This window comes from Sus scrofa, chromosome 1, assembly GCF_054392235.1.
Source record: "Sus scrofa isolate SSC_HxYL_T2T_F1_AM1 chromosome 1, Sscrofa_HxYL_maternal_Yorkshire_Landrace_v2.0, whole genome shotgun sequence".
Lineage (NCBI taxonomy): Eukaryota > Metazoa > Chordata > Mammalia > Artiodactyla > Suidae > Sus > Sus scrofa.
In genome coordinates, this window is record NC_139383.1 from 32358140 (window position 1) to 32380199 (window position 22060).

A 22060-nucleotide genomic window follows, 5' to 3' on the forward strand; every position below is an offset into this window, starting at 1 on the left:
TAAGTGATCAGGATATTCTCACCTCCAGGAAAAAGACTTTATTTATTTATTTATTTATTTTTTTTTTTTTTGTCTTTTTTTTTTTTTTTTTTTTGCTATTTCTTGGGCCACTCCCGCAGCATATGGAGGTTCCCAGGCTAGGGGTCTAATCAGAGCTGTAGCCGCTGGCCTACGCCAAAGCCACAGCAACGCGGGATCCGAGCCGCGTCTGCAACCTACACCACAGCTCACGGCAACGCCGGATCCTTAACCCACTGAGCAAGGGCAGGGACTGAACCCGCAACCTCATGGTTCCTAGTCGGATTCGTTAACCACTGCGCCACGACAGGAACTCGAAAAAAGACTTTAGATTGTTGATGCTGAAGATGATGCAAGACATTGGAAACAAACTGGAGGCAAAAATGGATCACTTACAGAAAACACTGACCAAAGAGATACAAGATGTAAAACTTACAGAAAAAGAGATGCAAAATACAATAACGGAAATAAAAAATTCACTAGAAGCAGCTAACAGCAGAATACAGGAGGCAGAAGAACAAATAAGCAAGGTGGAGGACAGATTAGTGGAAATTATGGATGCAGAACAGAAAAGAGAAAAAAGATTGAAAACAAATGAAGAGAGTCTCAGAGAACTCTGGGACAACGTTAAATGCACCAATATCCATATTATAGGGGTGCCAGAAGGAGAAGAGATAGAGAAAGGGACAGAAAAAATACTCTAAGAGATAATAGCAGAAAACTTCCCTAACATGGGAAAGGAACCACTCACTCAAATCCAGGAAGTACAATGAGTACCATATAAAAACCCAAGGAGGAACACCCGAGACACATATTAATCAAACTGACCAAAACTAAAGACAAAGAGAAAATCTTGAAAGCAGCTAGGGAAAATAAACAAATAACATACAAGGAAACCCCAATAAGGCTGTCAGCAGATTTTTCAGCAGAAACTCTGCAGGCCAGAAGGGAGTGGCATGATATACTTAACGTGATGAAAGGAAAAAAACCTCCAAGAATACTCTACCCAGCAAGGCTCTCATTCAGATTTGAAGGAGAAATCAAAACCTTCACAGATAAGCAAAAGCTGAGAGAATTCAGCAACACTAAACCAGCCTTACAACAAATACTAAAGGAACTTCTCTAGGCAGAAAAGAAAAGACAGCAACAGGAAACAAAAATTCCACAAATGGCAAGGCTCCCAGTAAAGGTATATATACAGTAAAGATACGAAATCATCCATGCACAATTATACCACCAAAATCAGAAATCATGAGAAGAGGTGGGTACAAATGCGGGACACTGGAGATGATCTTGCAATTAGGAGAACAACAACTTAAAACAATCTCATATATACACTCTTATATCAAAACTTTAGAATAACGGCAAACCAAAAATCTAAAATTAATACACAAACAGAAAAGAAAAATCAACTCAAATACAACACTAAAGATAGTCATCAAACCAGAAGATGAGAGAACAAGAGAAGAAGGAAAGAAAAAAGAGCAACAAAAACAAATCCAAAGCAATGGATAAAATGGCAATAAGAACATACATATCAATAATTACCTCAATGGACTAAATGCCCCAACCAAAACACACAGACTGGCTGAATGGATACAAAAACAAGATCCATATATATGCTCCCTTCAAGAGACTCACTTCACTTCTAGGGACACATACAAATTGAAAGAGAGAGGATGGAAGAAAATACTTCATGCAAACAGGAATCAAAAGAAACATGGAGTAGAAATACTCATATCAGACAAAACAGACTTTAAAATGAAGAATATTTTAAGGGACAAGGAAGGTCACTACATAATGATCAATGGATCAATCCAAGAAGAAGATATAACAATTTTAAATATCTACACACCCAACATAGGTTCACCACAATATATAAGGCAACTGCTAACAACCTTAAAAGGACAAATCAATAATAACACAATCATAGTGGGGGACTTTTAACACCCCACTTACAGCAGTGGACAGATCATCCAGAGAGAAAATCAATAGGAAACACAGGCCCTGAATGACGCATTAAACCAGATTTATAGGACATTCCATCCAAAAGCAACAGAATACACATTCTTCTCAAGTGCACATGGAACATTCTCTAAGACTGATCACATCCTGGGCTACAAATCCAACCTTGGTTAACTTTAAGAAAACTGAAATCATATCAAGCATCTTTTCCAACCACAACACTATTTGGCTGGAAATCAACAGTAAGAAAAAAACTGCAAAAAACACAAACACGTGGAGACTAAACAATATGCTACTAAACAACCAATGGATCACCGAAGAAATCAAAAAGGAAATAAAAAAACACCTAGAAGCAAATGACAACAAAGATACAACACTCCAAAACCTATGTGATGCAACAAAAGCCATTCTAAGAGGAAAGTTTACAGCAATACAAGCCCACCTCAGGAAACAAGAAAAAGCTCAAATAAACAAGCAGCTCAAGGGAGAAGAACAGACAAGACCTAAAGTTAGTAGAAGGAAAGAAATCATAAAGATCAGTGCAGAAATCAATGAAATAGAAACAAAGAAAACCATAGAGAAGATCAAAGAAACAAAAAGCTGGTTCTTTGAAAAGATCAACAAAATTGATAAACCCTTAGCCAGACTTATCAAGAAAAAAAGAGAGGGACTCAAATCAATAAAATTAGAAATGAAAAAGGAGAAGTAACAACAGACATCACAGAAATCCAAAGGCTCATAAGAGACTACTATTTGCAACTATACACCAATAAAACAGAAAACCTAGAAGAAATGGACAAATTCTTAGAAAAGTACCATTTTCCAAGACTAAAACAAGATGAAATAGAAAAGATGAATGGACCAATCACAAGAACAGAAATTGAAACTGTGATTTAAAAACTTCCAACAAACAAAAGTCCAGGACTAGATGGCTTCACAGGCGAATTCCATCAAACATTTAGAGAAGAGCTAACACCTCTCCTTCTGAAACTATTCCAAAAAATTGCAGAGGAAGGGATACTCCCAAATCCATTCTATGAGGCCACCATCATCCTGATACCAAAACCAGACAAAGACACCACAAAAAAAGAAAACTACAGGCCAATTTCACTGATGAACATCGATGCAAAAATCCTCAACAAAATCCTAGCAAACCAAATTCAACAATACATTAAAAGAATTGTACATCATGATCAAATGGAATTTATCCCAGGGATACAAGGGTTCTTCAATATCCGCAAATCCATCAGTGTGATACACCACATTAACAAACTGAAGAATAAAAACCATATGATCCTCTCAATAGACACAGAAAAAGCCTTTGACAAAATCCAACACCCATTTCTGATTAAAAACCCTTCAGAAAGTGGGCATAGCAGGAACCTACCTCAACATAATAAAGGCCATATATGACAAACCCAGAGCGAACATCATTCTCAATGGTGAAAAGCTGAAAAAATTCCCGCTGAGATCAGGAACAAGACAAGGATGTCCACTCTCGCCACTACTCTTCAACATAGTTTTGGAAGTCCTAGCCATAGCAATCAGAGAAGTAAAAGACATAAAAGGAATCCAAATTGGAAAGGAAGAAGTAAAACTATCACTATTTGCAGATGACATGATACTATACCTAGAGAATCCCAAAGACTCTACCAGAAAACTGTTAGAGCTCATCCACGAATCTGGCAAAGTCGCAGGATACAAAATTAATACACAGAAATCGACTGCATTTCTATACACTAACAATGAAAGAGCAGAAAAAGAAATTAGGGAAGCAATCCTGTTTACCATCGCATCCAAAAGAATAAAATACCTAGGAGTAAACCTACCTAAAGAGAAAAAAGACCTGTACTTGGAAAACTATAAGACACTGATGAAGGAAATCAAAGATGACACAAATAGATGGAAAGATGAAACATGCTCGTGGATTGGATGAGTTAATATTATCAAAATGACTATACTACCCAAGGCAATCTACAGATTCAATGCAATCCCTATCAAATTACCAAGGACATTTTTCACAGAACTCGAACAAAATATTGTAAAGTTTGTTTGGAAGCACAAAAGACCCAGAATAGCCAAAGACATCCTGAAAAAGAAAAGAGGAGCTGGAGGAATCAGGCTCCCAGACTTCAGACTATACTACAAATCAACAATCCTGAAAACCATATGGTACTGGCATAAAGACAGAAATATAGATCTGTGGAACAGGATAGAAAGCCCAGAATTCAACCCACACACCTACAGCAAACTAATCTATGACAAAGGAGGCAAGAATATACAATGGAGAAAGGATAACTTGTTCAATAAGTGGTGCTGGGAAAACTGGACAGCCACATGGAAAAGAATGAAATTAGAACACTCCCTAACACCATACACAAAAATAAACTCAAAATGGATTAAAGACCTAGATATAAGACCAGATACTATAAAACTCTTAGAGGAAAACATAGGCCCAACACTCTCTGACATAAATGAAAGCAACATCTTCTCAGATCTGCCTCTTAGAGTCATGACAATAAAAGCAAAAGTAAACAAATGGGACCTAATCAAACTTCAAAGTTTCTGCACAGCTAAGGACACCCCAAACAAAACAAAAAGACAACCCACAGAATGAGAGAAAATCTTCACAAATGAATTGACTGACAAGGGATTAATCTCCAAAGTTTACAAACACCTTCTGCAGCTCCATATCAAAAAAACAACCTCATCAAAAAATGGGCAGAAGATCTAAACAGACAGTTCTCCAAAGAAGATATACAGATGGCCGATAAACACACGAAAAGATATTCAACATCACTCATTATTAGAGAAATGCAAATCAAAACCACTGAGGTACCACCTTACACCAGCCAGAATGGCCATCATTCAAAAGTCTACAAACAGGAGTTCCCGTTGTGGCGCAGTGGTTAACGAATCCGACTAGGAACCATGAGGTTGCGGGTTCGGTCCCTGCCCTTGCTCAGTGGGTTAACGATCCTGCGTTGCCATGAGCTGTGGTGTAGGTTGCAGACGCGGCTCGGATCCCGCGTTGCTGTGGCTCTGGCGTAGGCCGGTGCTACAGCTCCAATTCAACCCTTGGCCTGGGAACCTCCATATGCCTCAGGAGCGGCCCAAGAAATAGCAACAACAACAACAAACAACAAATGACAAACGACAAAAGACAAAAAAAAAAAAAAAAAAAAAAAGTCTACAAACAATAAGTGCTGGAAAGGGTGTGGAGAAAAAGGAACCCTAGTACACTGTTGGTGGGATTGTAAATGGGTGCAACCACTGTGGAAAACAGTATGGAGATTCCTCAGAAAACTAAAAATAGAACTCCCATTTGATGTAGCAATCCCACTCCTGGGCATCTAGCCAGAGAAAACCATGACTGGCAAAGACACATGTACTCCGATGTTTATTGCAGCACTATTTACAATAGCCAAGACATGGAAACAACCTAAATGTCCATCGACAGAGGAGTGGATCAAGAAGATGTGGTACATATACACAATGGAATATTACTCAGCCATTAAAAGGAATGAAATACCAGCATTTTTAGCAACATGGATGGAACTAGAAATTATCATACCAAGTGAAGTCAGCCATACAATGAGACACCAACATCAAATGCTTTCACTGACATGTGGAATCTGAAAAAAGGACAGACTGAACTTCTTTGCAGAACAGATGCTGACTCACAGACATTGAAAAACTTATGGTCTCCAAAGGAGACAGTTTGGGGTGTGGGGGGATGTGCTTGGGTTATGGAATGGAAACCCTGTGAAATTGGATTGCTAGATCCTTATACAACTACAGATGTGGTAACTTCATTTGAGTAATAAAAAAAAAAGAAAACACACCAATGAAAACAGAAAAAAAAAATAGCACCTCTTTGTTAGTGATGGGAATGGACAGAAAATAGTTGGGTTGATAATCTTTTTCCCTTTTTTTCTTCTTCTTTATTTGTTCTTTATTGTTCCATTCATTTTCTTTATTTCTCTCCAAATTTCTTTGCGGTACATCAATGACTAGAGAAAAAAAGTCAAACAATAATACGTCTAATGCATTAAAGCAAAGATAATATAATTAGAAAAAAACAAGTAACAACCATCCATAATTGTCACTTTCAAATCTAAAGTAGGAATTGGCAAACTCTTCTGTAAAGGATCTCATAATAAATATTTTAGGCTTTGCAGATCATATGATCTTGGTCAAAACTACCCAAGTCTGCTGTAGGCAAAACACAGATGAATGGGAACAAGTGTTTTCCAATAAAATTTTATTTACAAAGCAGATAGTCAGCCAGATTCGGCCCAAGGTCATGGTGCCCTAACCCCTGATCTAAAGCATAACTAAAAGCTATTCTCTTTCCTCTGCCACAATTTTCTTGATCCTAGGAAAGATCACTTTTCATCCATTCTATACACAAATATTTATAACTTTTACAACAAACCCACTTGCAACAGCACCACTCAAAATTCAATTTGTGGCCAGTGTCACAGTACAAACATTTCAGACCAATTAGACAAAGGAATTCTGTCTGACAATTTTTTTTGTCTTTTTTGTCATTTTCGGGCCACATCCGAGGCATGTGAAGGTTCCCAGGCTATGGGTCAAATTGGAGCTGTAGCTGATGGCCAATACCACAGCCACATAAGATCCGAGCCACATCCGTGACCAACACCACAACTCATGGCAACACTGGATCCTTAATCCACTGAGCAAGGCCAGGGATCAAATCCTCGTCCTCTTGGGTTCTAGTTGGGTTCGTTAACCACTGAGCCACAACAGGAACCCCTGTCTGACAATTTTTGGTTTCTATTTTGGAGACCTTTTTCTTTAACATCTTTTTTTTTAGTAATTCAGGTTTTAGTGTATTTTACAAAAGTATCAGTCACCAACAAATAAGAAATTAAAGAAAAAAAACTGGTCCTTGACTACAGGTAATGTGAGAAACACTTAGCATCCTACTTTTTAAAGTCATCTTCAAAAAGACATTTCCAACACCTAGTGATTCTAATTATGAAGCTATAGCCCCAGAAATAATTTCCCAATCAGTGTGAAATGCCATGGGTCTCTTTTACAGATTCTATCAGGGGCTTCCACGTGCATGCACAACTCCCATCAACTGATTTTCAGGCTGTGTTTTCTTGAACAGTAGTTGACTGTTCAGCACAGCATCTCTCATCAAGACTTTGTAAAAAATTCAAAAATAATTACATTTTTGGAGGTATGATTTTGGAAAGAGGGAGGGAGGAAGCACCTCACCTTACATTTAGTCCCATGAGGTTCATCTTTGGGATCAGCTCTAACAGATCATAATGACTATCTGCCCACAAAACCTGAGAAGGACTCTGAGAAAAGCCTGAGCTCAACCAAAAGCACAAGACCTGTGTGCATCTAATTAACTAAATTCCTTATTTTACCTATGATGAAACAGAAGAGCAGAAAAACTTAAAAGCAGCTCAGTGTCACAGTCTTTTTGAACTCTCTCCTTCTAGTGTCCTTCTTACTGGATTAAACTGCTGCCCTGGGACAGTTCTAGACAAGTTACTACCACACACAAAAACCAAAGAGCAGAAGGAACTGTCCTTATTCTGTTGCTCTTTGAAATATTAATAATAAACAATTTTTAAATGACTGTTACAGATACTTTAATACTAACTTCTAAGAAATAGAAAATGTCTAAAATTTAGGAGTTCCCACTGTAGGGCAGTGCGTTAAGAATCCGACTGCAGTGGCTTGGGTCACTGCAGAGATGCAAATTTGATCCTCAGCCTGGCACAGTGGGTTTAAGGATCCAGCACTGCTGCAGCTGTGGAGTGGTCAAAGGTGCGGCTCAGATTCATTCCGTGACCTGTGCACTTCCATATGCTGCAGGTGTGGCCATTAATGAAAAAAGAAAAGTAAAATTTTAAAACTAAGGGTTTGTGGGACTAGACAGGCTTTCTTTCTAGGACTAACATGTCTGTGAGCCCTAGGAGGAGACCTAGAAGACAGAGGTAAATTAAGAGCAAGGCGATCAGGGTAATAAATCTGATTGCATCATTATGGGTTAAGGCAAAATTACCTGGCCTATTTGTACAACCATTTCTCCATTACGTCTCAACAACATGCGTAATGGTTACTATGGTTAAAATGATACGTCTTCACAGAAAACACCTATTTGAAATATAAACAACTAGCTTTTACACATGTGAGCCTGTTCAGAACTTTATAAAAAGTTCCTAGCATTTTCATCTGTATTACCAGTACTATCTAAATTGCCTCATATGATGCCCTTGGGTTTTATTTCCCATGCAACGTTTTCAATACAGAAAGTCAAGTCAATATGTCGAGCTGCTTGTAATTTCAGATAGCTAAGAAACAATCTTAGCTTTGATTGTAGTAACATGAATTAAATGTATTAATTTTAAAGAGAAGCCACAGAACATGCTAATTCAGTACATATATTTTAAATACATTTCTAGCCCACCTTCATCTGCTGTTAGTAAATTGGCATTCTGGAAATGGAAACCAATTTACATATACTCTGGAACCAGAGTTTCAGAGCTGAAATCCTGGCTCTTCCACACACTAGCTGTGTGATCTTAGATAAGTCACATAAATTCTCTTCACCTAAGTTTCCTTCCTCTATGATCTGAGGATAATAATAGCTATCTCATAGGAACATTGAAAGACTGAGTTAATATATGAGACCTCTTAGACTACTTCCTGGTGCAAAGTAAGCACTATTATTAGCAATTATGCCAGATGTTACCCAGAGCCAAACAAAATTATAGAAATAAACCTGTATCTACTAAGATCTTTCAGGGGACTCTAAAAAGAAATGGAGATGATTCATAAGCTGTTTATTGTTTTTTGTCATTTAAACCACTTGAGTATAAAAAAATGAAAAACAGTCTCAAACACTTTTTTTTTTAATAAAACACGGAGGAATGCAACCAGGCCAGGCGTGGGCTGGGGCATGTGAGGTAAAAATAATTTTTTAAAAAGTAAAAAATTAAAATTAAATATATTATCAAAAAATTTCAAAAGCAATTTTTTTTTTTTTTTTTTTTTTTTTTTTTTTGGCTGTGGTGTACAGCAGCCTGATGTGGGATCTTAGCTCTTAGACCAGGGATTGAACCCAGGCCACAGCAGTAAAAGCGCTGAATCCTAACCACTAGACCAACAGGGAGCTCCCAAAATAACAATTTTTTATAAGTAAAATTAAACACCAGTTCTAAATAAGATCCCAGTATCTTTCCCCTTTCATCTCATTGTCCAAATCATGACATAGAACTAACCCTCTGCAGCACGACAATCTGGGGTAGTATCTGACAGTTATCAACCTTTGTTGCCTTTGTGGAGAAGTAACCTACAAAAGGAAAAGGGGGAGGGGGACGGCTGCCGGGAAGGCAACCAGCAATGTCTGTTTCAGTCCTGCACAGGCAGCATGAGATACTGAAAAAGGCACTGACCCAAAGATTAGTCTTCCAAAAGCATCTGCCCATCAAGCTGCCTCATTTCTTTAGCTGAGAACTTAAGAATCTGGGCAATCCAAGAGAAAGAGCTAACTCTAGGTGTGGAGGATAAAATGCACAAGAATAGGCTAGAAATTCAAAGACTCCTGGGATCATGTCAGAAGATCTATAGAGCCAATTTGTAAGTCTGCCCATGGGCCAAAGATGGGACAATTTAAGCAACAAATGACCATAACAGGAAACTTGTACACAGCTTGATTTCTTCAACAATAAACACACACACATACACACACACACACACACACACACACACACACACGAGAACCAAAGGAAGAGATCTAGAGAGGAAAAGGGACTGAAAATATGTATCAATCAAATTCAATGCAGAGACTCTGGGTCCTAAATCAAAAAAGTCTGGGTTCTATTTTTTCTTTATGGATGACAATATAATCAGAGAAATATGAATACTGACAGGATATTTGATGACATTAGGAATTATGTAATTTTATTGATTAGGTAATTTATTTAGCTATTTTTCTCAGGTAGTAAGGATATCTAGAATATGTCTACTATTGGATGCTTAACAAGATTCCTTATCTTTTAAAGATATATATTATTTGCAGATAAAATGACGTCTCTAGGATTTACTTCCAAATAATCCAGTGAGGAAGAGGAACTGAATACATCAGACTCATACTATTGTACTTTTGAATAGTTAATAGTTTCTATAATGAATGTTTCTAAAACCCCAGGGACATGGGAGGAACAATCCCATGTTAGAACAATCCCATCCCAGAGCTAGAGGTCTCTGATCTAGGGGTCCCTTCTGGTTCTGGTTTTCTGTGACCTGGCATGAAGGTACTAACTGTTATTACCTGTACTAATTAGGACATTTCATGATGAAATTAAATAAAGAATGGTGTCCAAACTAATAAGCTAGCTGATTTTATAACCTTTAGTTCATGTCAAAATTAACATAGGAGAAAGAGAATCATGAACCTATGGTTTTTCTTTTTTCAAACTGCATATATCAACCCACTAGTGGGTTATGAAATCACCTTAAAAGATAATAAAACAAGGACTGTTTAATAACTGGAATGGAAGAGATTGGAATGGAAAGAAAAGGAAAGGCAAGGAAAAGAATGAAATGGTAAGTAATACATTCCTTATAGTATATGTAGTATTGCGTCATGAAATTTCAGTTTTTTACATTTGTATGTACATGGGGTGACTATGTAAAAACGTTATTTCCTAATGGGAACATAACACATAGCATCAGTTTTGTGGTATTTTACTCAGTATGAACAATGCTAAGAACAGACTTAATAACACAGTATTTACAAAACCACTGAAGTTTTCAGTATTTTAAGTTGTACCTTACCTGCTTAAAACTAAAGTCTCCTCCTGTCTGTTGCCACTGATTTTTGCCATTTCAAATGTTCCTAAGTCCATTTTGCAGACATCAGAGAAGGAAAATCATAATCTCTGAAGATAATGGTTATAATATATAATAGCTCTAACAATTCTAATATCATGAAACATAGCATTAAGCCCCAATTCAGAATATAAACTCTTGGTGAAAATAAAGAACAGGGTTTTTCTAAATTCCCTTAGCTTTCTCTTATTTTATCAATAAGTATTTAATTTTCCTCTGAATTGCATAATCTAAATTTTTCTTTTATCCCACTCAGGGTAAAGTTTAAAATTATCTGATGAGGTGTTCCTGTCGGGGCTCAGTGGTTAACAAATCTGACTAGTATCCATGTGGACACAGGTCGATCCCTGGCCTCGCTCAGTGGGTTAAGGATCCGGCGTTGCCAAGAGCTGTGGTGGAGGTAGCAGACGTGGTTCAGATCTGGTGTTGCAGTGGCTGTGGCGTAGGCGGGCAGCTATAGCTGCGATTAGACCCCTAGCCTGGGAACCTCCACATGACAAGGGTGCGGCCCTAAAATGACAAAAAGACAAAAGAAAAAAAAATTATCTGATGAGAGTTGGGCAAAAAAAGGAGAAAGGAATCCTGTATTTATTGTTATGGTACAGTTTAATTTACCCTTGTAAGAATTTTTTTTTTTAATTTCAGTGAGTCCTGCTGACTTATGATCAACTTGTTAGACACTGAACCCAGTATCTCTTTTCTCTTGTTTGCATATCTTCTTTGCCTTTCATTTATAGGTTTATTTGTATGGCCAGAGAATAAAATCCCTTTTTTTCCCTACTGAACGTCATTTTATTTCTAACTTTTAAACCATAATCTAAGATCCAAAATATGATTTGCTGGAGTTCCTGTCATGGCTCAATGGTTAACAAATCTGACTAGGAACCATGAGGTTGCGGGTTCGATCCCTGGCCTCGCTCAGTGGGTTAAATTTGGCGTTGCCATGAACTGTGGTGTAGATCACAGATGCAGCTCGGATCCCAAGTTGCTGTGGCTATGGCATAGGCCGGTGGCTACAGCTCTGGTTAGATCCCTAGCCTGGGAACCTCCATATGCTGCAGGTGCGGCCCTAGAAAAGACAAAAAGATAAAAAAAAAAAAAAAAAAAATACAATTTGCTACTCCACTTTTTACTTCACTCATATGAAAATACTATGAGCAAAGTATGCAAATAATACCAAGTTTACAATAAAAACATTAAAGATCAATGACCACAGAAGCAAAATATAGAAAGCATTGGCCATGTGCTCTGGATCTTTCACTGGATTATTTAGAGCAATTTTATTGTTCAAGAAAAAAAAATCAGTTGTAGTAGAGCTTGTAAACCTGTCCCATAAATTTAATTTATTACACTTGTTTATTTTCATAATGATTTCAGTAACCATTTTAATGTGCCCTAATGAATCTGGTCTTATTGACAAAGGCTGTAACTCTCGCATCTATGTGTTGGTTTTGGGGTTTTTTTTTAACCTAAAGCACCACATATTTCATTTTATGTAAATTATCTAATTTTCCTCAAGTTTTATTCATTCCCTCAACAAACTACAAGGGAATGAATTACACGAGAGGTTAATACAATGAAGTAGTCCATTTGTTACTGTTGCTTAATTGTTTTCACACCTGCTGTTAGCCAAAAGGCTGAGAATAAGCTTGATTTTGTTTTTACTCTTTTCCTTCTTTCTTGTTACTTGAGCCGTCAACATCTCTGAAGTAACCATTCTTAAAAAACTTAAGCATACAACTTAAAATATTACCTTCTTGGAAAAAATGCTCAACATCACTCATTATTAGAGGAATGCAAATCAAAACTACAATGAGGTACCACCTCACACGGGTCAGAATGGCCATCATTAATAAGACTATAAATAACAAATGCTGGAGAAGGTGTGGAGAAAAGGGAATACTCCTGCACTGCTGGTGGGAATGGAAACTGGTACAACTACTATAGAGAACAGTATGAAGGTACCTCAGAAAACTATACAATTACATGATCCAGCAGTCCCACTCCTGGACAAACAGCCAAACAAAATTTTCATTCAAAAAGATACATGCAGGAGTTCCCGTCGTGGCGCAGTGGTTGACGAATCCAACTAGGAACGATGAGGTTGCGGGTTCGGTCCCTGGCCTTGCTCAGTGGGTTAAGGATCCAGCGTTGTTGCCGTGAGCTGTGGTGTAGGTTGCAGACCAGGCTTGGATCCCACATTGCTGTGTCTCTGGCGTAGGCCGGGGGCTACAGCTCCAATTTGACCCCTAGCCTGGGAACCTCCATATGCCGCAGGAGCAGCCCTAGAAAAGGCTAAAAGACAACAACAAAAAAAACCAAACACGCGCCCCTATGTTCAATGCAGCACTATTCACAATAGCCAAGACATGGAAACAAACTGTCTGTCGACAGATGAATGGATTAAGAAGATGTGGTACACATACACTATGGAATACTACTTAGCTATACAAAAGGACAAAATAATGCCATTTGCAGCAACATGGATGGAACTAGAGATCCTCATACTAAGTGACGTTAGAAAGATACCATATGATATCACTTCTATGTGGAATCTAAAATACGGCACAGATGAACCTTAAGAAACAGAAACAGACTCACAGTCATGGACAGCAGACTTGTGGTTGTCAAGGGGAGGGAAAGGGAGGGGGAAGGAATGGGATGGACTGGGAGTTCCTCGGGGTAAATGGGTGCAAACCGTTACATAGAGAATGGAGAGACAATGAGCTCCTGCTGTAGAACACAGGGAACTATGTCCAATCACTTGTGATGAAGTGAACATGATGAAGGATAATATGAAAAAGAGAGTGTGTATCAATGTGTGACTGGGTCACTCTGCTGTACCGCAGAAACTGACAGAAAAACGTAAATCAAATATAATTTTAAAATTTTAATTAAATTAAATTAAAAATGGTAAATGGTTAAAAAAAATACCTTCTATAATTTCATAGAATTAGTCTCTAAACATCTTTGGCAAATAGTAAACTTTTTTTTTTTTTTTGTCTTTTGTCTTTTTAGGGCCGCACCCAAGGCATGTGGAAGTTCCCAGGCTAGAAGTCTAATCGGAGCTACAGCTTCGGGCCTACACCACAGCCATAGCCACACCAGATCCTTAACCCACTGAGCGAGGCCAGGGATTGAACCCATAACCTCATGATTCCTAGTCGGAATCGTTTCCGCTGCACCACAACGGGACCTCCCTTACTTTTTTTTTTTGCAAATAGTAAACTTTCTTAAAAAAATAATTTTACCCTTCTCATTTTCTGTGAAGATTAAACAAAGAAATACAAAGCATTTAGTGATACTCTAGGACTCAATGACAGTACAAAATACAGCTTTCAAGGGGCTAATTTTTTTAAATATTTAATTCAACAACTATATTTAGGCAAAATTTTGGTAAGATTAAATTAATAAAAATTGACAGAGGCTAGCTCTGTGCCACACACTGTTGTCAAGACTTTACATTATTGACAAGTTGAATAACAACAATCTTATGAACAAGTTACCATTATTATACCAACTTTAGATATAATGATAGTAAGTAAGTCTACACACCTGCTCAAAGTACACAACAAGGAGTTCCCGTCATGGTGCAGTGGTTAACGAATCCGACTAGGAACCATGAGGTTTCGGGTTCAATCCCTGCCCTGGCTCAGTGGGTTAAGGATCCGGTGTTGCAGTGAGCTGTGGTGTAGGTTGCAGATGCGGCTCGGATCCCGCGTTGCTGTGGCTCTGGCGTAGGCTGGTGGCTACAGCTCTGATTAGACCCCTAGTCTGGGAATCTCCATATGCCGTGCGTGCAGCCCTAGAAAAAAGGCAAAAAGACAAAAAAAAAGTACACAACAAGAAAGTGTAGGAGCGTAGGAGCGGAATTCCCGTCACAGTGCAGCCGAAATGAATCTGACTAGGAACCATGAGGTTTCGGGTTCGATCCCTGGCCTTGCTCAGTGGATTAAGGATCTGGCGTTGCCGTTAGCTTCGATGTACATCGCAGACGAGGCTCGGAACCCACATTGCTATGGCTATGGCTTAGGCAAAAGCAAAAAAAAAAAAAAGAAAGAAAGAAAAAAGAAAGTGTAGGAGTAACCTTTGTATCTTGACAGCCTGACTCCACAGCCCTCACTCTTAACCACCTGAGTTTAAGGCTATTAGTGATAGCTTAGAGGAAGGCATCAAAGAAAAATAGGTTTATCCAGCTCTTTGTTTACTGAATCAGTGAAGTTTACATCTTTAAAAGCAAGTTTATAACCACAATTAAATTCCTAAAGCATGGAATTCCCTGGCAGTTCAGCTGTTGAAGTACCCGCAGTGTTGTCACCGCTATGGTGCAGGTTTAATCCCTGGCCGCGGAACTTCCTCATGCCAGGGGCACAGAAAGCAAGAAAATTTTAAATCGTATTTTTTACATGAAAAGAGTCAGGAGAATTTTTAAAACCTGAAGATTAGAGAGAAAAAATAAACTGCTCAGAAACCTATTTTAACACAACCATATGAATTTTGGTGACAAATCACATAAAATATTAACACAATTGTAAACAAACAGCACATATATTTTCCCCCTACTTCATCACTTTGCATTTTGTACAGGAAACGTTCCCTATAACAGTTTTCAGAAATATTATTTTCATAATATATAATTGCATACTATGTAATCTAAAGGCATTAGTATAGCTTATTCAACCACTCCCAAATGGGCATTGAGGTTTGCCCCTAGGATTTTTTACTATCTAAAAACACTGTGACACACATATTTATGAACAAAATGTCTTTCCACAAGTAAAACCATATCCTTATATTAGAAACTCCATGAGTGGCTTTACCCCATACATGAACATTGCTGAAGATCCCAACAAACTCTATTCTGAAAGACTATAACAGTACATTGTCAGAAGCGACATAGATATGACAATAAAATCATTGAGTATTATTTTTAAAAGATATTGCTAATCTAATAAGTTATAATCACATTTTAATCATCTGCATTTGCACAATCATATTTGCATTCTTTGATACCTATGAATTTTAACTAATTACCATATTTTTTTTTACTGAGTTTATCTTTTATATCCTTTGCTCGGCACCAATTATTTTTGATTATTGGGGACAAATATTTGCCTTAAGTCCTTTTACAATAAAATTTGGGGAGTTCCCGTCGTGGTGCAGTAGTTAATGAATCTGACTAGGAACCTTGAGGTTGCGGGTTCAATCCCTGGCCTTGCTCAGTGGGTTAGGGATCCGGCGTTGCCGTGAGCTGTGGTGTAGGTCGCAGACGTGGCTCGGATCTCTAGTTGCTGTGGCTGTGGCGTAGGCCGGTGGCTACAGCTCCGATTCAACCCCTAGCCTGGGAACCTCCATATGCCGCAGGAGCGACCCAAGAAATGGCAAAAAGACAAAAAAAATAAATAAATAAAATAAAATACAATTTGGACAATGCATTACAGGTTTCCCCAATTAATTACAGAGAAGATAAAGAACACAATTTACTTTTTTTAAATTGACTCAAAATAATCACTTACTATACCAAGTACTGAGATTCAATATTTGATACACATTTTTCTGTTAAAAAATTGTTTTCAGCTAAGTCTCAATTTTTTAAAATACTTAAAATTTGAAGTATTTTTAATATACAACTTAATAGTATTAGCTACTGAATAAGTAAAAAAAATAAGTTCTCATATCTTTAAAATTTCCAATAATTAAAAGGTTAGAATTAGAATTCTGTGTGAGGTGAAAATAAGGATTATAATAATTTCAATACAAGGAGAACTGAATGCCACACTTAGATATGTGACTTCAAAAAAAAAAACCCTAATACACTATTTTATTTTGAAACTTGATTGAAGTATGACTTCATAGTTAAGGTCTGCAATTCTCTTAAGAGAACAGAGTCAATTAAACTAAAGCCCTTCACAAATTTTTGCACTTCCCATTTTTAGTGGGAAGGACAGTAAGCTATTTCTATCAGCAGTAATGTGACTCTTCATTGCAGGCTCCCACCTAACTTTCAGAGACAGGGTTCACAGTAACCTCAAACATCTTCTGGATGGTTTACTGGGTTTTCTAACCTTTGGAAAGAGAACAGAACCATCCAGGTTCAGGTCAACAACACACCAATGCTAGATTCTCTCCCAGAAAACACCCAACCTGCAGAGCCAGAGGTGGGGCTCAGTTTGTACTGCTTCCTCAGCACTCTAAAAGATTTTCTTTTTATATACATTTGGATATTTTATTTCATATATATTTATTTACTTATTTATGTATATGTGGGGGGGTTGATTTTTTTGGTTGGTTGGTTGGTTTTTTGTTTTTTTTTTTTAAATGGCAACACCTGCTGCATATGGAAGTTCCCGGGCTTGGGGGACAAAGCAGAGCTGCAGCTGCTGGCCTGCACCACAGCAACACCAGATCTGAGTCGCAATTGCGACATATGCCCCAGCTTGTAGCAGGGCCAGGTCCTTAACCCAGTGAGTGAGGCCAGGGATTAAAACTGCATCCTCAGAGAAAATGTCAGGTCCTTAATCCGCTAAGCCACAAGATGAACTCCAATGTTATTCCAATACATATCATTCTAATATATTTTACATTTAATTCTAACATAATATTTTAATATATAATCCAACATAAAACTAGCAACACAGTCTCTTCTTACAAACAAAACCGACAACAACAAAAAAATGTAAAGGCCCATTCAGGCCAGCCAGACCACATGACACCTAATCATGACACTGCACCAACTGACAGTAACACAGCTGACAACAGAGACACTCTGAACCAAACATTTAAGGAGTTGTCCTGCTGGCAAGGACTCCCCTGCCCACGATGTTCTTCCCTGTCAGCACTGCTTTCCTCATCGCTTTGCCAGGGTTTCTATCGGCAAGAATTTCTTGGCAGTTAACTCACAATTTCCACCCACCAAAGGAAACTGAGAGAACTAAGGGCAACCACCAGGTTGACATACTTGACAATGTCAAGGTTACTGTCTACCACAGAGCCATTCAATTAAGGTCAAGGACAGTTAGTATGTCGGAATGAACCCTGGATAGTTCATAGTTATTAGCCAGGCCCCCACTCTTGCTAAACCTCTGGAAAGGCTTCCAGGAGAGCCTCTACCCAATAGCCAGGTCAGTGCCTTGGCCCACACATTCTCACCCATGGGTTCCCACAGCATCCTGGATAGCGCTCATTTTTTTCGCTCACCCCTGCAGCATGAGGAAGTTTGGGGACCAGGGATCGAACCCATGCTCCAGGAGGAATCTGAGCCACAGCAGTGACAACACTGGATCTTTAATCCACTGAGCCACCAGGGAACTCCCTAGACAAGACTTATCTTAACAGGATTATGGCTGTTAGTGAATTGGCTCCCCAGAGAAACTTAACAGTTTCTTGACAGTCATGTGCTGCAATATTGTCACAATTCAAAAGTCCCAGTATCTGGCACCAATACCTGGCATTTGTCAGGCATCCAACAAATGTTCTTCAAAGAAATGACTAACAAATCAGAAATCACAAATTCTATAACTAGTTCTTCTCAATTGTACAAAGTTAGTCAGTGTAAGTTCTCATCTGCTCTTCTAAAAAATGAAGAGACAGGAGATGCCATTGTGGCTCAGCAGGTTAAGAACCCTGCATTGTCTCTGTGAGGATGTGGGTTCAAACCCTGGCTTCGCTCAGTGGTTTAAGGATCCAGTACTGCCTGTTACAGATGCAGCTCTGATCTGGTGTGGCTGTGGCTGTGGCACAGGCCTGAGGCTATATCTCCAATTCAACCCACAGCCCGGGAATTTCCATATGCTGCTGGTGCAGCGTAAAAAGGAAAAAAAAAAAAAAAAAAAAAAAAAAATGGAGAGACTGAACTAGGTAATTTCATATGGACCTACCAGTTACAGAATTCTGATCAAGGTAAAACTGTTATCAAATCACAGCAAGGTTCTATGTAAGGCTGCAAACAGTGAGTGGCAGAGTCAATAAATATTTGTGGAAGACACTGATGCTTTTCCTTTATTTTCCTATTTACAAATAACCTGGAAAAGGGGCAAATCTGTCACATTTTCAGAGGAGAGAACTTCCCAAATCATGTATTGTTTCCACAACATGAACTTCAGATTTAGATATTAATGTAGTTCTAGCAGTATTTCAATCCAGGAAGTACTAACTCTCTCAAGTTTGTGGATGCAGCTCTCAAGGACTGAACTGATCTAATAAATGCGTAATTGATTAAAAGGTTAACTCTTTTCAACATTAGCCTCTTAAGCTCCCTAAGGGCAAGGATTACATCTGTCTTGTTCACTGGTAACCCTCCCAATGCCTAGTAAGGAGCCTGGCTCATATAAAAGGCCAGTAAACATCTGTTAGATGAATAAGTACAGCTAAAATTAGCAGTGGCTCCAGAATAACTAAGGTGGTTTAAACCTGGAATATTATAACCCATTATTTTCTGAAGTAGCTTATAAACTATGGAATGATCTAGCCTCAAATTTTGCACATCTTTTTTTTTTGGCATGCAGAAGTTTCAAGGCCTGCGTGACACATCTTAGTATTACCTGCGATAGTTTTGACAACAGAATATTAACAAATAATTAATAATAATCTAAACTCGGAGTTCCCGTCACAGCGCATAGGAAATGAATCTCACTAGGAACCATCAGATGCAGGTTCGATCCCTGGCCTTGCTCAGGGGGTTAATGATCCAGGCGTTGCCCTGAGTTATGGTGTAGGTCGCAGACGTGGCTTGGATTTGGCACTGCTGTGGCTGTGGCGTAGGCCGGCAGCTGTACCTCCAATTAGACCCCTAGCCTGGGAACCTCCATATGCCACAGGTGTGGCCCTAAAAAGCAAAAAAAAAAAAAAAAAAATCCAAACTCAAAAACATGACAAGTACTTAAGATGAAGTAATTAAGAAAAAAAATCAGTTTTTTACTCATTGCTTCTAAATACATATTTAATAAAGTACTTACTTTCATAATCATCTTTAATATCTACAGTAGCAAATGGCAAATCCGCCAGAGACTCCATAGCGTCAGCTTCAAATTCTTCTGACATTTCCACTTTTCTTGACACATTTTCACACTCATTGGAATTTATTCCTCCTTTAACATCACAAAAAAGAAGTATGTTATTTTTTTTTAACTCATAGCCTAAACTAAAACTAACTGAACTCAATATAAATTAACATGTGTTAAGAAATTGTAAAACTGGTATTCAAATATATTGCACAGCCATTGATATAATATTTATACCATATTCTAATTTTTATAAATGCACTTTTATGTTAAACAGCCTTAATAATTTTCTTTCTTTCTTTTGTCTTTTTAGAGCTGCACCCATACATATGGAAGTTCCCAGGATAGGGGTCAAATCGGAGATGCATCTGCAGCCTACAACCACAGCCACAGCAATGCCAGATCCCTAACTCACTGAACAATGCTAGTGATCAAACCCATATCCTTGCGGATATTAGTCAGGTCTTAACCTGCTAAGCCACACAGGAACTCCTAATAATTTTTTGAAGCATGGCACTCAACTCCATGACTAAATAAAGACTGGGTTAATCAATAGGTCTTAAGATATTTTATAGCTATATTTTCTTAATTCTAAAACTGCGTTTTTGGAGTTCCCATCGTGGCTCAGCAGAAATGAATCTGACTAGCACCCATGAGGACACAGGTTCGATCCCTGGCCTTGTTCAGTGGGTTAAGGATTTGGCATTGCCATGAGCTGTGATGTAGGTGGCAGAGGCAGCTCAGATCTGGCACTGCTGTGGCAACTATAGCTCCAATTCAACCCCTAGCCTGGGATCCTCCATATGACGCAGGTGTGGCCCTAAAAAGATAAAATAAATAAATAAATAAAACTACATTTTTAGAAGTTCCCTGGTGGCCTAGCAATCAGGTCGCTGCTGGGTGAGGGTCCAATCCCTGGCCCGAGAACTTCCACAAGCGGTGGGTGTGACCAAAAAGGTAAAAAAAAAAAAAAAAACAAACCCTAAATATACTTTTCCAGAAATTCAATGGTTAAAAAAATCAAAAAGATCTTAGTTTCCTTGACAGCTCTCCCATAAACATGTAGAATATTAAAGCCACATTTCACATTTGGTCCATGTTTTGTTTTCTTATTATGGATGGAACAACCACATGCCTTGGGAGGAAATTAAGAGAAAGACAGTTATCTGTTTAAACAGACAGTCAACTGCTACATTTATCAGTAGGTGGTCTCTCCTGTACCATTATTCTCCATGCTTTCACTGACAGACACAGATGTTTGAATTAGAACTAAACAAAATCCTGGAAAACATATATAATTTCTAGTCTATATATTTACTAAAGATTAATTTACCACTAAAGATATTAAAGAAGTCATTTATTTCATTCCATTGTAATTCTCTATTTTTATACATCGGACCTCAATAAACACAGTCCATTAAGACTAAGGCTTAGGAGTTCCCACTGTGGCACAATGGGTTAAAACTCTGACTGCAGCCCTCAGGTTGCTGCAGAGGTACAGGTTTATCCCTGGCCTGATGCAGTGGATTAAAGGATCCAGCATTGTCATGGAGCCTTGGATTTAATCCCTGGCCCAGGAAGTTCCACATGCCGTGGGTGCAACTATGAAAAAATAAAACAAGAATATGGCTTATAATATGTAACATAATAAATATCATGATAGTTCACATATACCAAAAAAAACTAAATTTTTATTACAACTGGAGGAATTTCTACTCTTACTTACACATACCCTACATACATGCACACATATGCCTATTTTTTAGATAAAAGCAAAAAATGACAATAAAATCTTGTTTTTTGTATATCAACTAGTTGTGTTCAATACCAAAACTAAAAAAAAAAAAAAATTAAGAGTACATTCTGGTTTTTTTTTTTTTGGCCACACCTGTGGCATGAGGAGGTTCCCGGGCCAGGAATCTTACCCAAGCTGCAGCAGTGACAATGTCAGATCCTTAATCTGCTAGGCCACCAGGAAACTCCTGTACACTTTAAATATATACAATTTTATTTGTCAACTGTACCTCAATAAATAAAGCTGAAGGGGAGAAATTAGTGACATGAAATTGGCCCATCTAACAGCGACACCTCAATACCAGCTCGAAAGTCCATGTGCTATTTGGGAATATACTGGATTCTCAGTAATATGTGGAATGGGGAGAGAAGGCGTTTCTCTAACAACACATTTTCAA

The 22060-nt window shown here is 38.2% G+C and overlaps 1 protein-coding gene across 7 annotated transcripts in view; it reads right to left on the bottom strand.

Annotated features, from left to right (window-relative positions):
• Nucleotides 1–22060, bottom strand: part of AKAP7 (A-kinase anchoring protein 7) — a 141025-nt gene that overhangs the window by 113622 nt on the left and 5343 nt on the right. For 5 of the 7 annotated variants that reach the window (XR_014803404.1, XR_002342906.2, XR_014803418.1 and 2 more), the window contains exons 2-3: nt 19824–19955; nt 5857–5996 (exon numbers count right to left, since the gene is read on the bottom strand). Coding sequence is in view for 3 of the 7 variants with exons in the window: in XM_021087993.2 (XP_020943652.2) it covers nt 5857–5996; nt 19824–19955 (272 nt within the window). In the remaining 4 variants the exon portion in view is untranslated. The remainder of the gene's footprint in view (nt 1–5856; nt 5997–19823; nt 19956–22060) is intronic. The other 2 variants (XR_014803421.1, XM_084956175.1) reach the window with 1 other exon arrangement.